Here is a 17,108-nt window from a genome sequence, read left to right as displayed (position 1 = left end):
TGGCACCATCATTGTGCTCTTCCTGGGCGAGGCACATCTTAGCTGTAGAGGGCAGTGTCACTGGCCCTCATATGTGGGATCTGAACCGGGGCCCTCTGGCGTCCCAAGCCAGTTCTTAACCATCCCGCCACTCTGCCGGTCCGCTCACACTATCTTTACTTCTTAAAAGTACTGTGCAAATGTCAGCATTTTTTTTTTTTACCACATAGCGTTTTAATACTAGTTTTCTTAAGTCTAGAAATTTCTTAAATCATTAACTAGAGGTGGTTAACAAAAAAATCACCTACCCTGTAACGGACCCTCTATTTAAAATATGGCATATTATTTTCTTCAGTGAATTCCAAATAGACCTTTTCATTGGCAAGTTCAAATCTGAGTTAACAACGAAGGGTGTTTAACAATGAACAATCAAGTAACAATGAAATTGATTTCATAGTTTTATGAAATCTGTTCAGATTGAAGGCTGTTTTAGAATGTAAGTCACTAACTCAAATGGAAGCTTCTATCTGAGAACAAGCGCCTTCCACCCCCCATAGAGGCTCTTTCTTTCTTATTCACTACCTCCCACAGCTGCTTAGAATGGCGTCTGCGCATAATAATCATCTACTAAGTATTGGCTGGCTGGGTGAATAAAAACCGGCATGAGTGGAAAAACACATATCTAGATTAAATCGCTTCTGTTGCATTAAACCCTTTATGTCTCTAAGACCTTCTTTCCAACAGGTTTTGCTCTTTGGGATTTGGGGATAATGTGTAGGAAGGAAGAGATGAGTTTGCCTCTCAGAATCTTGGAAGAGTTTATGGATTTAATGTTGCTTGGCTGGGCAACGTCAGCACTACGGTTGGGTTTTGTTCATCTGCACAGAAAGAGGCGTTCTGAGCAAACCATATGTGTGGGTTGTTTGAAGAACTGTAGGGAGCATATAGTTATTGGTGTGTGGTATCTTACTCATCTTTAAGGGAACAATGGAACTTTCCTCCTAGGCAGCCACAATAGGACAGTTCTACCCCATGGAACTCCGTGTGTGTGTGTGTGTGTGTGTGTGTGTGTGTGTGTGTGTGTGTGTGTGTGTGTTTGTGTGTGTTGGTGTTTGATCAGTTGGATGGGAATCCCTCCCCACCAACGATCTAGTCTCAGGGTTTAGATCAGTCAGTGTGAGGGGACCAAGTTTCCAATGGTGAGAGTTAGGGGTGGGATGCCGTGAGATCCAAAAAGGAAAATACAAACAGCTAGAATTTGTTAAGTAGGCTTATGAATGGCAAAGTTGCTGATAAATCTTTCTCCCAAAATAGGATAATTCTTTCTCGATCAATTCATTTCTTCTTAGTATCCCCACAGAAATGAAAATATGTTTTTTTTCCCCCAATCTGAAAGCACTGTAGCTTTTCTCAGAGGTTTCGAATGGTTCTGCTTTCGTCTACAAGCCCCGGTACCTCAGCTCAACAGAGATTATCTTAGAATTGTGTCTTGAGGTACAGTTGCTAATAAAATATGCTTGAATTTGAGGACAATGACATTCACAAGGGATGTGTATAAACAGTGAAACCAAATCATTTAATTTTTTTCCTTTCAGAGTTATTAACATTTTCTGCGACTGGCATTTCCACTAAGTTTTGTTACTTGAGGGAAGAGATTAAGTTTGTCATTCACATAAGCTTACAGCAGAGATTTTTTATAAACATGAGCTTATTTAATCCTCTCAATAACTTGCTAAAAGTTCCTTTAGCAGATGTGGGAGCCAGCCTCAGAGACGGTGATTTGCCTGAGGCCTGTTAAAAGATGTGTCCATCCGAATCTAAAGCCCAAATGACCTTTCTTTGAGCTGAATGCTAAACTCACACCTGCACTTTGTAAGAGCAAATGAAAGTGCTTTTCTCCATTTAGAAAAGGCCAGAGACCATTTCCCCTTGTCCCTTAGGTGTCTTTTTGGAGTTCAAGCGAATCTGGGTCCTTCCTCTTACTTTTGACATAGAGATACACCCCAGGAGGGTTTAATCCCGTTCTGCAGTGTTTACAGTGTAGAGAGAGCGCCACACGCTCATGGGCCAAATAACCTCTAGATATATGATAATGATGAATTTTACTTGCCCTGTTATCCTGAAAAACAGTGAAGGTTAAGTCCCTTCCTCTCCTCTGCCCTCCCCCCTCTCCCCCCACCCCCCACCTTTTTATTCTGGGAAATTGCTTACGGCAAAGAGCCACCCTTTGTGGGTGACACAGACAAGACTCACAGCCAGACACAGGCCCTCCACATCTTCACGCTGGGTCTCATAACTGATCAGCTGAGCTGTTTTATCCCTGCTGATCAACGAGCATAAAATGCCTGTTAATCAAACTTTGCTTTAGCTGCCCCCTTTCTTCCAGGACGCCGCCCTTTGACTCAACATCAGCCTGAGCCAGTCCACAGCCCTCCAGAAGGGTCCTCCCGGAAAACAGGCTGGCCCCGGGATAAAACATGATCTGATACACTAGCCATGGGGCGCGTCCAGCCCCGCCCCCACATCCAGTTCCTTCTAGCCTGGTTTATGCCTCAGCATACAAAGAAAAACCCCTTTCGCCCAGCTCTAGAGACGCGCACAGATCCCTCGGTCAGAGCTCTCCGCTGTAGTCCCATTGTCCTTTGCAATAATCCTTTTCAGTAAAACATCTCCTTCCTAAGATCACATTTGTGTTTAACTTGGCGCACGTAAAAGCACAGCTGTGAGATCGCTTAGGAGCTGTCGGAGGCTGCCGTGAGGTTCGGCTGTTTGTTTTTAGGGGACATAACTCTTCTGCTTTGCCGCATAAAATGTGGGAGATTTTGTCCGAATGACCAAGGTGCCTTAACATTCTCCTCAGCTTGACTAACCTTCAGACAGGTGTCCCCCTGACGACTGGCCTCCCGTCGCCTGTTCCCTGGAGCACTGACTTTAAAGACCAACAAGTGCTGGCGAGGCTGTGGAGACAAGGGAGCCCTCACGCGCTGTAGTGGGAGTGCAGATGGGTGCAGCCACTATGGAGAACAGCAAGGAGGTTCCTCCAAAAATTAAAAATGGAACTACCGTATGACCCAGGAATGCCACTTCTGGATATCTATCCAAAGAAATCCAAAACACTAATTCAAAAAAATATATGCGCCCCTATGTTCACTACAGCGCTACTCACAATAGCCAAGACTTGGAAACAACCGAAATGCCCATCGGAAGATGGCTGGATAACGAAACTGTGGTACCTTTATATAATGGAGTATGAATCGGCCATAAAAAGAGTGAAATCTTACCATTTGCAACAACACCAATCGACCTAGAGAACATTACGTTAAGTGAAATAAGTCAGTCAGAGAAAGACAAATACCATACGATCTCACTTATGTGTGGAATCTAAAGAACAGAATAAATGAGCAAACAAAATGGAAATAGTCTCAGAGATACAGAGAGAAAACTGTTGGTTGCTATATAGATGGGAGGGGATGGGGTCGGGGGAGAAGGGGAATGAATTAGAAAGTACAAATGGGTAGTCACAATATAGTCACGAGGATGTGAAATACAGTATGGGGACTATAATCAGTAATGTTGTAAAGACTATGTAGGGTGCCAGATGGCTACTGGACTTATTGGGGGGATCACTTCATAGACTGTGTAGATGCCTGACCACTGCGCTGTACACCTGAAGCTGGTGTGTGTGTGTGTGTGTGTGTGTGTGTGTGTGTGTATGTGTGTTATACACTTTTTTACCCCATGGGATATGGAATACAACACAGGGCATATAGTCAGTGGTATAGTAACAGTTATATACAATGTCAGAGGGGTGCTTAGACAGGAAGGGGGTTACCACTTGGCGACGGGTGTAAATGCCTAATCATTATGTTGTTTTGAACGCCTGAAACTAACATACGGAGGGTGCCAAAAAAACGTATACACATTTTGAGAAAGGAAGAAAACGATTAAAATTGTAACACTCAATCTATACCGATAACAAAAGATGAAGGCAAGTCACGTGTATACATTTTTTAGCACCCCCGGTATGTACTATATATAAAATAACTTGCAACTGTAAATTCTCCCTTTGAGATGTAAACCTTCTTCCAGCCTCTTGACAGCTTCACAACTTAGGTACTGTTTTTCTCAAGGACCTGAGAGCCATTCTTCTGAAAGGCAACCATTGAAGGAGACAGGGTCCCTCCCTCCTAGTCTCTAGGAGAAGGTCGGAGCCCACTTTAGATAAGTGACAATTAGTGACTCTGGATCGCCTAATCACCTGGACCAGCCGCCCCTCTAACATCCCAGCACTTTTCCGCCAGCTCACCCCAGGGCTCAGACTCTCTGCTGCCTTTCATTTCAGTGGAGTTGAGTTCAAGACCTCTCCTATTGCAATAGTCTTGAATAAAGTCTTCCTTGCTTGTTTAACTCCATCCAGTCCAATTTTTCTTTGACATTGTAGTCATTTTGCTGCTACCTGACATGCATGTAAATCTGTGAATGTTTACTCAAAAATTGTATTTCTGTTCTCTATTGGTAGGAAAGGGCCTTTGTTGGCAGAACTGCTTTATTTCTCCAACAACTACCAACACTAGCTGTTTGAAATCTGACAGCATTAATACTTCAGATTGCTCTATTTTCCCCTAGCACATTATAGCATTTCTAGAAAACTGGCTATTTCCCTGTTTTTGTATATTTAAGGCTCATTTTTGAACTGCCTCTCATTTCGAAAAGACTTGGCACCTTTCTGTTCTCCTTTTTTGTTTCTCTCTGTATAGAAACTATGGGATGCTGAAAATATTTTATTTTGCTTGGATCTATACTCTAGATTTATATTTCTACTTTTTAACACCATTAGAGGCAGTTTGGAAATTGCATGTCAACCACAATACTTTTAACATCTCCACAGCCCTTAGCTCTAAAGCGTATTTCCTAAGGACCTCCAAGCTGCCGTTGGGATCACAGCCTCTGTCCAACATATCTGGGCATACTTTAGTTCTGAATTCTCTGAAGTTTATTTTCTTATGATCTTGTAACTTTCAGCTTTCTGTGTACTGTTTGGGATAAACACTACAGATCGGGGGTGAGAGAGAGGCTTATTTTCTGGTTTGTTTTATATGTCGGTGTTCTAGCTTTGCTAACTACATTCAGGCTACTTCAAATTTGCATTTTTATCACTCATGGGAGGTAATAACCAGCTCAGCAGAGTCGATACTGCTGTGTTGACTTTGACGTGTTGGTTTTAAGCCTCCTACTGTTCCTCCTCAGTGGCTCCCGGATGCAGGTGAATAGGTGATAATGAAAACCCTTTGCATCCCAGCTTTGGATAATAATCCTCCAAATTACACAGGGCATGCATATAGAAGCAATGTTTAGAACACAACCTGATTACAATACATAATAAAAGGGGCTTCAAAATGATGAGGGGGCTCATGGTTGGAGGTAATCTGAGGATGTTTTCCTCTCTTTCTTTAATAGATGTTCATTAACATTAACATGTGCTAAGCACTGCATGAAGGAAAAACACCAAATAAAATAAGCCCTGAGAAACTCACAAATCAGTGAGCCAGAGAGAAGGGGAGTCACTAATTACAGCAGAGTAAGTTAAATATAAAATACGGACAGAGCATGGCCTACACACAGAAGCAAACCCACAGTGTCCAGGACAGGTCGGGGGCCTTGCTCAGGGATGGATTCATGACAGGTGACAGTGGTCTTGAGACACGGGATGTGTCGACCAGTCAGACAAGATAATGAGTGGGGGAGGAACAGTACTCACACGCACGCGTGACACAGTGTGTCAAAGGCCACCGAGTGCTCCAGCATCCCTCCACGCACTCCCCTTGTCCATCCCCGTATGCCTGACCATATGCTGGACACTGTGCTTTGCAGGAGGGATCCCGGCCCAAGAGACCATCCAGCCTGCAAGGGCTTCTCAGTCTAGCTGAAGAGACAGACATTGGTGTTTCCAAGTGTACAATTCTGTAATACATCGTCTGTATGTTGCATTGTGTGTTCACCACCCAAAGTCTAGTCTCCTCTTGTCACCATATATTTGACCCCCTTTGCCCTCTTCATCCTCCTCCACCCCTCGCAAGGAGTTTTGAAGAGAGCAAAACAAGTGGAAGTCTGACAGCACAAGGTCAGGCGAGTATGGTGGGTGTGGCAACACATCCCATCCAAGCTCCAATCATTTTTTGATGGGTGATCAAACTTATGTATGGTCTCGCGTTATCACGATGAACACAACTCCTTTACAATTAACAATCTCTGGACGTTTCTGGATGATGGATTCATTCAAACTGTCCTATTGCCGACAGTACACATTCAAATTGATTGGTTCCTTGGTAGGAGCTCGAAAAACACGACACCTTTAAATTCCCACCACACCGAGAGCAGCATAACGTTCCTCTGATGAATGTCTGCTTTCGATGTCGTTTGAGGTGAGTCATCACATTGAGACCAAGATCGTTCGTGCACCACATTGTTGTAAACAATCCATTTCTCATCACCAGTTATCAGTTGCTTTAAAAAAAGATAATTTTCCTCACGTTTAAGAGCAAACTGCAGATATTTATACCCGCCATCAAATGAACTTGTTTGAGTTTATGTGGAACCCAAATATCGAGCTTGCTTACGAATTCCAGCTTCTTTAGGTGGTCGTGAATGCTTGAATGATGGATGTTCAATGCTTCTGCAATCTCTTGTGTCATATAACTTGGGTTTGACTCGATCAATGGCTTTATTTTGTCGTCATCAACCTCAGTGGGCCTCTCTGACCGAGGAGCATGATTGAGATAAAAATTACCAGCACGGAATTTTGTGAACCATCGTTGGCACTGACGTTCTTGTAGAGCATTGTCACCGTAAACTTTATGCAACTTTTCATAAGCTTGATGTGTGCTCTTCCCTTTATGGAAGTAAAACAATAAAACATGGCAAAAATGTGCAGTTTGGTTTTCCATCTTCAACTTGTAAAATCTCCAAAACTCAACCAAATCGCTCAATTATTTTTTAGAATGAAGCTAGAAGTGTAAACTGTCAAATGACATAGCAATAACATAGATGTGAATGACTCTAGTACTTCCAAAAATGGATTAGTGCTATCTGTCGCAAACATGTGCCATGACGTTTCTGACGACCCAATTTAAGAAACCACCAGACATTTCTAAATGGCAGGAGTATCATACCTGCCCCAACCATAGTTGAGGGTGTAGGCACTCTACAGCCTGCCAACATTTGATTCTACTAGTCAAGTTTGGCTGTTCTGAGAGATGTGCTGTGTTACCTTATTTTATTCTAATTTGTACTTTCCTGAGGACTGATGATTGTGAGTGAATTTTCATGTGCTCACTTGGTCTTTGGTGACGTGTCCACTTCCCCTCTTCCTCGTGGACTGTGAGCTCTATCTCAAGGGCTCTCAAACATCTCTGGACCTTTGCTGGGACCTCACTGCCAAAGGCTCTGATGTAATGGTTTGGGTGGATGGCCCTGTCTGTCCTTGGTGCTTAGGAAAAAGCACCTCGGCGATTCTGTGTGCGTCAGGCTGGAGGCTCTGTTGCCACAGTCAGGGTCCCCAGCTGTCAGGACCACCAGCAGGCCTTGTAAAAACACAGACTGCTGAGATCCACACCCAGAGTTTCTGATTTAGTCTGGGTTAGAGCCCGAGAATTTCTTTTTCTTCTGAGCATTTGCATTTCCAACAAGTTCCCACATGATACAATGCTGCTGGTTCTGGGACCACCCTGTGAGAACCACTGCTTCAGCCAAACCCACCAACCAGCCAACTTTTCGGCACACACAGAGTTCGCTCTTCCTGGCGTGTTCTGTTATCTCCCGGCAACGCCATCTGACGCTTTGGTTTTCCCACACATGCTTCTTCCTTCTTTAAGAACCAGCTCGAACGTCACAACCCTGGAGAAGTCTATTCCGCATCATATGCTTTGTCCTTCCACTTCCCACCCTGTTGTCATGATTCATGTGATAAGTGCACGTATCACACTGTTTTGTTAATATATCTGTTTATTTGTTCTGGGTGCAGCATCCAGTGAATGCTCCGTAATATCAGAAACCACCAGGCCGCATTCTTCGAATCTTTAGTGACTAACAATATTTGGCACATTACTGAGTTGCCACTGTTTTATTTGAATGTTTGGTGGTTGTGTTCACAAATGTGTGGCTGGATGACTATAGAAAACGTGACATAGATATGGCTTCTTACACATGCATTCTTTAAAATGCAATTGACCATCTGTTACTAAACTGGCGGCCACATCGCATGAGCCAGAGAGCAAACCCACAGCAAAAACTAATAGAAAAGCCATATATCTATCATCACAGGCTAGAGTTAGCATTTTTTTTTAAATATCATATGAAGGGGACTTGAAAAGGAATTCTTTTGAATTGAGTAACCAGCAAGCATAAAATTGGAGAAAAATTTAACAAGATGAAAGCGAAGCATGATTCTTCTCCGAATATGGCGTTTGTTTCCTGAAGGTTTCCTTATCAAATAAGAAGTGCTTCTTCAGAAATCTGAATCTCTACAGCCTTGAAAGACACAAAGTTCCATGCGAAGATTATGTGGCTGCATATGTTGTAAGGGTTTATTGAAAGGTTCGCTTGCAAAATGAGATGATGATGATAATTGCAAGACTGATAACAACGGTGGCAATTTCCTTGCTTACGCTGGGTCAGACTTTCTCAGCTCAGTTCACGGTTGTTTCATTTAGTCCTTCCAAGAGCCCTGTGAGGTGGGTATTTTTATTCCAGTTTCACAGATGACAACGCAGAGGCTGAAAGAAGTGAAATAATTTGTTCAAGGCCAGGGTCTAAGCCCATGTCTGTGGAGGGTTGGCAAATGAATGACAGGATGCTCAGGTTGAATTTGACTTTCAGATAAACAACACATAATATTTTGTTGTCACAAGTATGTTCCATGTAGTATTTGGGGCATGGTTATATTAGGACATTACTCATGGCTTATCTGAAATTCCGATTTAAGTGGGAGTCCTGTATTTTCATTTGCCAAATCTGGAAACCCTGCTCTATCTCAGTCCAGAACAATACGCCTTGGACCACACGGTCGCACTGCACCCTAATTCTCTCTTCCGTCCAGGCAATTCCCAGGCCACTTCCATGAAGTTTAGGTAAACTTGAAACATTTAGCAGGACCTCAAAGCCCTTTATGACATGGGCTCCACCGTCCAGTTCTGCACATTCAGGGGCCTAGCAAGTGCAAAGGCCCTGGGGCAGCATCTGAGTGGTGTGCCTGGAGGCCATTGTGGCTACCGCTGGGGGCGTGGGAGGGAGCTCAGAGCCAGGTCTGAGAGGGAGCAGAGAGGGTCTGAGAGGGAGCAGGGCTCTGGAGACCACTGCGAGGACACGTCATTACGTTCTGTGAGGCTGGCAGCTGGCGGAGAGTTTAAACAGGATGACACGGCCTGGCTTGGTTTTAACAGGACCGCCCTGGCTGCTGTTTGGAGACCGACATGTAGAGGGGCAACGGCAGATGCAGGGAAGAATTACAAATATTCTGGCAGTGGCTCTCTGGGTCGCTTTTCCTGATGGTGTAGTACATGGGCTTACGCTGTGTCACTCTGGGCTCTGGGGGACAATGTCCAGCTTGGAGCCAGAGGGGCACCACCGTTCTTCCAGCTGTCACGTGGACCCCAGTGTGGTTTCCCACTGAGGCCTGAAGGGACCCTGTCCCAGGTGCGCCTTGTGGGTGCTGCACCTCTGGGTGCGGAAGAGGCAGAGAGCAGAGCGGTCTCACGTGAACTGGGGCACAATAGCACCCTCCAGGGGAGAGCAGGTGGCCGGCAGGCAGGGGGGTACACAGTCAGACATGTTCCTGACATAATTGAGACACCTGCTGGGACCCCCAGAAATAGCTGGAAGAGCCTGGGGGTGGGGGTGGCAAGGTGCTACAGCTACGCAGGGGTTCATACAAAGCTGGGGGAGATTTGTTAGTATAATACGGCCTGGTTTCCGTCGCACCTGGACAGCCATGGTGGATTCCCTGAACATCTACGCTGCGCCAGGCCTGTGCTTCTTGGACACACCTCATCCCCTCCTCACTGCAGTCCCTGGTCAGGCATTTGCTGTTATCAACCCCCTTTCTTTCCTCACCACGTTCTCTCTCTTTCCCAGCCTCTTGCGTCTTGTCATCGCAATTGACAGTCACACACTTGGGGATTCTGACTCTCAGTGTGAGTCTAAGCACTGTAGGTTCTCAAACAAGGAAGTCGCACTATCTGATGTGCACCTGACATGACAAGGGTATTTACCCTTCTTTTGTGGAGCATGGAGTGCCTGGTGAAAGGGGGATGGGACGAGCTTTGGGTTATGATTGGGGGTGGGTGGGAGGTAGCATTAACAGGGACAGTGGAGGGGACCAAAGGTTATGCTTGTCTTTTTTTGTGTTAGCAACGGTGCATGATGATGTTGTTTACCAGAACAAGGATGACTGACAGGCAAGAAATGTGATGTGTGGAAACAAGTGAAGACTATTTCTGGCAAGTTACGTTCCAGTTGTTGGTTGGAGATCTATGAGGAGATGGACATTTAAATGCTCGAGTCTAGACTTGCAGGAGGAGATCAGGAGTAGGAACAGCGATTTAGGAATCTCTGGCCTATGATAACATTTGAAGCGCTGGCATTTGATGAAGTCACCTAGGGAGAGTGTGCAGAAAGTGGACAGAACCTACGACACATTCCTGAGTGGCTGCAGTATTTAAGATGGGCGTGTGGAGGGAACGGTTCTAGCAGAGCAAAGTGAGAATGACAGTCAGTAACCAATCCTCAGCCAGGCTCTGCTGAGAAGGAAATTAAAATAAGAACAGAGAGGTGACCGCTGGACTTGGCAAAGGGAGGCGTGCAGAGACCTGGGCGAGAGCAGTCACATGGGATGGTGACAACAAAAGTCTGATCGGAATGGGCTGAGGAAACCTATGTGGTTGAATTAAAGCCCTCCCTGAGGAGACAATGAGAAACTTGGCCCTCCATTCATTCTAGTCCCTGCTCAACAGATCCCTACAATCAAAACAATTCTAGAAACAGGTACTTCGATCCTTCAAACCAATGCAGACTTTCGTAGACATAGAAGTGATTATTAAAAGCTCATCTTGGAAAGTTTTAAGTGAAGGTGACATTATTTTGCAATTTAAACAGCACTAGAGTGTTAAAAACATCAAATGTGGGGTTCCATAAATATAACTATGAGAGTGGCGACCACAAGAAAACCATCACCACCACCACACAACTGGTGAGTGGCAAGACGTCTCACAACAAACTGGGATCTGATATTATCTGGGATAAGTCAAGTTAAACAGGATTATTCCACAGACGCTTGCGACTTGGCAAAACACATGCACACACACGCGCTCTTGTCATTATTAGTCAATCCCTTAAGACAGACTATTTAATTTCATGGTTGATAAAATATGAAAAAAAAGCCCCCTCGTCAGCATATCTTTACCAAGTCCCTGGTATGGTTCTACAGGAAAGGACGTCTGTAAACGAGCAGTATAATAATTACAATACTGAGAAAATAGACCCTGTGCAGAATGAAGTCTCAGCTAAGTCCCCAGTCATAAAAATGGGTCCTCCAGAAGCACAGGCACCGACGCGGTGAGCTGGCCGCACCTCAGAGGGTCGTCTTAGTGAGCAGGCTGCAGGAGGGACTGATGGCCATGCACCTCATATAGACAATTATCCTCAGCGATTGACACTGTGACAAGAGGGGCTTAGGGATCTTTCTGCAAATGGTCGTTGTTCCCAGGATATTATATCCATGTTCACGTATATTTGCACAAACGCAAGATTCCTTTCACGATGGAGCATTCGAGAAAAATCACCTTCCATTTGGGACTTGCAATATACTTAATCTCATATATAATATTTCTGTTCATGCATTTACTCCCTTCTCTGTCAAGTTAACAAAAAAACCATATTGAGCACTTATTATGTGCAAAGCACTGTACGGATGTTTTCTTAAATATATGCACGTAAGAAAGACATTAGCCCCAAAAAAGTCATCTTGCTTCTAGCATGAATGAGCTGCGGGCATGCTGGTGCTGTTCCCACAGGGTGTGGACACCAAACGCTTAGTTCCTACCAGCTCACGACCCCCATCTTCATCGAAGTCCTCCTCAATCCCATCGGCCACCTCTTCTCCGTCCGCATCGGGCCCTCCTTCTGTGGGCTCCTCTGTAGAGTGATCTGCGTTCTCTGACACACATTCATCTTGGGTCAGCTCTATACTCTCCGCCAACTGCTTCTTCTGAGCTTCTGGGGGGGAAAAAGCAAATGACTACCTTGGGTTGCTCATGCGCCATTTGGATAAACCATGAAAAAACACAGCCTATGAAAGGGTCAAACTCTGTGGACTATGAAGGGCGTGAGGAAGACACGGTTGAACTTAGTCGGTCATGTCAATCACATAATTTGTGCACTTACGTGTAAGCGTATTTATTTTTTAATGGAATTGGAAAAAATAGGGAATCCAGATGACACTAGTATGTAAAGAAATAAAGACTTACATAAACAGGTTGCTCTTTCTGGCCATAGATAGTTCTTTTTATAATAAGGATGTTCTCTTTGAGGAAAAAATACAGCAAAAAGATGGGGTGGGGGATGCAAAAATCAGATAAAACACAGAATTTGTTCACTCAAAGGAGGATGAAGAAAGCTCATTGACAAATTCCAACCTAAGTGAAATGGACAAAAACTGACAAAAAAAAGCACAAAAGCAGGTATGTTGTCTTTTAGACGTGTTTATGTAAACAGTCCTTTGAAATGTTACGATAAATTCTGTTGGCAGCTGTGGTTCGCTGCAATGGTTAAGAATAAGATTCTGGTGTGAGATGGCCTGGGTCCAATGTCAAGCTTCCTTCTTTACGAGCTTTGCGATGATGTGCAAAATGAAATGTTAGCCCTCCGTGAGCCTCAGTTCGCTCATCCATACAATTAGGATCACAACTGCTTAACTTTCAGGATTTGGCGTAGCACATCAAAGTGTCTAGTATAGTGATTTGCAAATAATAAGTGCTCAACAAAAGAAGCAGAGAAAGTCCTGTGCAGTATAAAGATGTTATTGTAAAACTTAACCAAGATTTTTTTTTCTAAATCTAGAAAATTACCACCCAATTTAAATAGGGAAATAGGGAGTCAAAGAAAAAAAAAGGTTTAATCTAGAGATGACCCAAGTATCTGGATTAAAAGAAAGGCAAATTAGGCAAAAGATATAGACCTCTAACACCATGAATTTAACTGTTACCGAGCACATTACACTAAATGAAATAAGTCTGACAGAGGAGGACAAGTACTGTATGATCTCATTTATATGTGGAATCTAAAAAAAAAAACATACTCGTAAAAACAGGGAGTAGAATGGCATTTTCCAGGGGATGGTTGGAGGAGCTAGGACAGATGTTTGAGGGTACGAACTTGCAACAAGTAATACATAAGCCCTAGAGATCTAATGCATGGTACAGTGAGTACAGACAACAATAAGATTGTATTATAATCATCAAACTGGCTAAGAGACTAGATCTTAACGCTTTCAACCACTAAAAAGAAAAGATCAAGGTGTAACATGATACCGGTGCTAACTAACTCTACAATGGAAGTCATAGTACAATGTATAGATGTATGCAATTATCATGCTGCACGCCTTACATTTACACATTATATGTCCAATATGTTTCAATAACAAACAAACACAATTCCCCAAACAAACAGAATTGCTAGGTTCTATTCATTTCATCTTCCTTTCACATGTCATTGCCCTCCACAATCCTAGACCTTGACCCTAGGCTGGCCGACCTACATACCTGTGACCGCCACCTGCAGAGACAAAGCTGTGATGGGCAGCCTAACTGGAGCACTGTAAACGTGGGGATGCCCTGACGTGAGTCACACCTCACGCTCTCCCTTACTGCCTCTACCACCAATTGCTGAACCTTCGGACCACACAATGGGTTTGGCTGCTTTGGTTTTGACTTTCCACTCTTTCTCCTAATACTTTTTCTTTTTTATTATTATTATTATTTATTGGGGAACAGCCATGGTCATTGGTTGCACATCGCTTTCATGCTACAAAGGCACAGTTGACTTTTTTAGGGAGGGTACAGCTCATAGTCACCCATGCGGGGATCGAACTGGCAACCTTGGCGTTATCAGCACCACACTCTAACCAACTGAGCTAACTGGTCACCCCTTCTAAGGCTGTTTTTTGTACATATCACCTGACTCCTTCCCTTCTAGCCACTCTGGGTCACAGCGGTGCTTATTCAACTGCTCTGGCTCTCAAAGCCTGGTGTTGGTGTTTCAAGAAAGAGAGAGGAATGGCAGTTTGGGATTGGACAATTAGTATTCTGTACCATTGACCCTGGGAAACAATGGGTGTGACCTGCGTGGGTCCACTTATACATGGATTTCTGTTTTCAATAAATACGTACAATACTGTAAATGTATTTTCTGTTAACATTTTCTTTTCTCTAGTTTGGGTTATTGTAAGAATACAGTATATAATACATATAACATACAAAATATATATTAATTGATTGTTTCTGTTATTGGTAAGACTTCCAGTTAACAGTAGGCTATTAAAGTTTTTTTGGGGGAGTCAAAAGTTATATGTGGATTTTTGACTGCGTGTGTGTGTGTGGGGGGGAGGGGAGGGTCAGTGCTTTTAACCCCCACATTGTTCAAGGGTCAACTGTACCTTGAAAACTTTCCCAAATCTTACCACTTTTTCTAAAGCCAAACTTTCTCAATTTTAGGTCATTGTGTTTATTCTTTTGTTATAAGACATAAATGGACTTTTGCTTAAAATTGATACTATCCTGAAAACCCATTTGGTCTGGCATATCCATTTCTTCTCTAATGATTACAGAAATATTTTTTTTTTCCTCTGAGAACTGTCCCTTTTTGATGTTGAAAGTTATATTCTTTTTTTTTTTTTTCTCTAGAAACAGTGGATTTTCAGAGAATCCATGTAGGGACCAGTCCTGAAAGAGTCATAGTCCTCATTGGACTTTGAGTAGGAATCTGTTTCGGTTATCTTTGGGAGGCCAGCTGACTGTCCCGAGCTTCCTAGCTGAATGTGGTCTTCCTTCCTTTGATCAGCTGAAGCCCGGATCAAATACTGTCTTATACTTAGTCCCACTGTTGTCGTCCCTTTTCTCATCAGTGTTTAAGTTCCCTTGAAACTTGAGCAATTGTCTTCAAAGGTCATATTGTCACACTCAAAGGGGATAACAGATGTCAGTCTTTTGTGAGGTGGAATGTACAAGTCAATTTTCAAGAAGAAGTATTTTGATGTGCTCTGTACCCCTTACTGTATGCCTTATCCAGAGAAGAGATAATATATGGTGTTAGAGAGGACATAGGATTTGAGATCCATACTTCTGCTAATGACGAGTCCTATTACCTGTGATTTTCTTCTCTAAAAGATGAACATTAAAAAAAAATCTTTCAGAGACTTTCTGTCTGCTCAAATGAGGAAAAAGAGGTAAATGTTTCTTAAATTATAGAGGCCACACAAACATGTTATCATGAAAGGCTCAAAATAGTTCTTGAGTTGAATCTAGAGTGATCACTTGTCTGGAGAAATTCTCCATGTCAAAATAATTCATAACTATTAATCATTAAGAATCATATAATCTAAAAACAATGTTGGCTTTGACATGCGACATCGTGTTTCAAGTCACTCTGGTTTTTGTTACACAGCCTACACGCGATTCCTCTTAGGGCCTTTTTCAAAAGCAGTGCTGTGTTAGTAGAGTTCATTGCAAAAAACCCTATAACTTCTGCTCATGCATCCATTCAGTAACTTAAAAGCTCAATGCATGGAACACATTATCTGGCTTGAGAAAAAAGGCTTTAATTACAATGGTAATCGATTCATGCAAGTTTAACAGAAACACAAGCAGCCTGCACTTTAGCCATTTGGAATTATCACAGATTTTTGTCACCGCCTCAATGGAAAGTTCTAGAATCACGAAACAATGGAAGGTTCCATGAATTAAGTCACACTTGTTTATTAAACTGCTGGTTCACAGTTTAACAAGCAGTTTTGATCTGGTAATTATCTTGTTGAAATAGAGATAAAGCAACTTGTTCTGTTTTTATGAGTAATTATCTCATTTTACTTCTACTAGAAATGTGTAATATTTTTTAGATTCTTCTTAATTTTCTAAAAGTCTCTTTGTCTGCATAATTCTTTTCCTCCCATCACTTTTACTTTTCATTGCAAGTGTGAGTGTGCATGTGTCGTGTATGTGTGTGTGTGTGTGTGTGTGTGTGTGTGTGTGAGTGTGCACATGCACACACTTTTATGTCTCCACTGCTAAAGCTTCTTTGGGGCAGAAACACTTTTATTTATCTTTGCATCCCAGGTGAATAATTCAGGGTCTTCCATGCCAATTAGATATTTGCTGACTATACTCACGAATTGTCATGGAACTAAAATAGGAAAATGCCTGTCTGGGTGGCAGATTGTCTCTATAGTGAGAGTGGTTGTTGATTCGGGCACCATGGTAACAAAGATAGGAACCCAAAGAGAACTTAGAGGTACCTCCTTCCACATTTTACACGACAGCCCCCCCACCACACACACCTGAGCCAAAGTCAAGTGTGGGGTCTGAGAGTTTCCTAGAAGGAAAGCATCCTGTCTACCGGGACAAGTCTCCAGGAGACTAAAACGTGAAGTCTCCCTGCGCTTATGGGAGGGGGCTGCCTGTGAACCGCACATCGTGTGGCGTCTCTGTGGGCTTAAGTCAGAGTGATGGGTGACCCTAGATTTCTTTTGTGAGCAAACTGAGCGAGTTGTAGAAAAAAAGAATGCATTAGGAACCAAAACGCCAGCAGCTCATGCCTAAAAGATCTCTCTAATATTATGTAAATTATGGATTTCAACAGAATAAAAGGTTTATTATGGCTGCAAGTTAGGAAGTGCTTACAAAATGCTGACCGGGCAATATTCACTAACTTTAGGCCTTGAAACACCCTGCAGGGGGGGGCTTGTTTACCATTTTATAGGTGGAGAAACTGAGGCACACGTCCACCCAATAAGGTGTCCACGGTCACTCGGCTAGTAAGTATGAGAGATGGAATTCCCACGTCAGGTTTTCTGACTCCATAGCCTG

General features: G+C 43.2%; 1 protein-coding gene across 7 annotated transcripts in view; it reads right to left on the bottom strand.

Annotated features, from left to right (window-relative positions):
* Window positions 1-17,108, bottom strand: part of RALYL (RALY RNA binding protein like) — a 583,573-nt gene that overhangs the window by 12,821 nt on the left and 553,644 nt on the right. For all 7 annotated transcript variants that reach the window (XR_002125025.1, XM_019651620.1, XM_019651619.1 and 4 more), the window contains one exon: window positions 12,074-12,246. Coding sequence is in view for 6 of the 7 variants with exons in the window: in XM_019651620.1 (XP_019507165.1) it covers window positions 12,074-12,246 (173 nt within the window). In the remaining variant the exon portion in view is untranslated. The remainder of the gene's footprint in view (window positions 1-12,073; window positions 12,247-17,108) is intronic.

This window comes from Hipposideros armiger, unplaced genomic scaffold, assembly GCF_001890085.2.
Source record: "Hipposideros armiger isolate ML-2016 unplaced genomic scaffold, ASM189008v1 scaffold_163, whole genome shotgun sequence".
NCBI classification, from domain to species: Eukaryota; Metazoa; Chordata; class Mammalia; order Chiroptera; family Hipposideridae; genus Hipposideros; species Hipposideros armiger.
The sequence above is the reverse complement of the archived record's forward strand: the minus strand, read 5'-3'. Positions and strand labels throughout refer to the sequence as shown.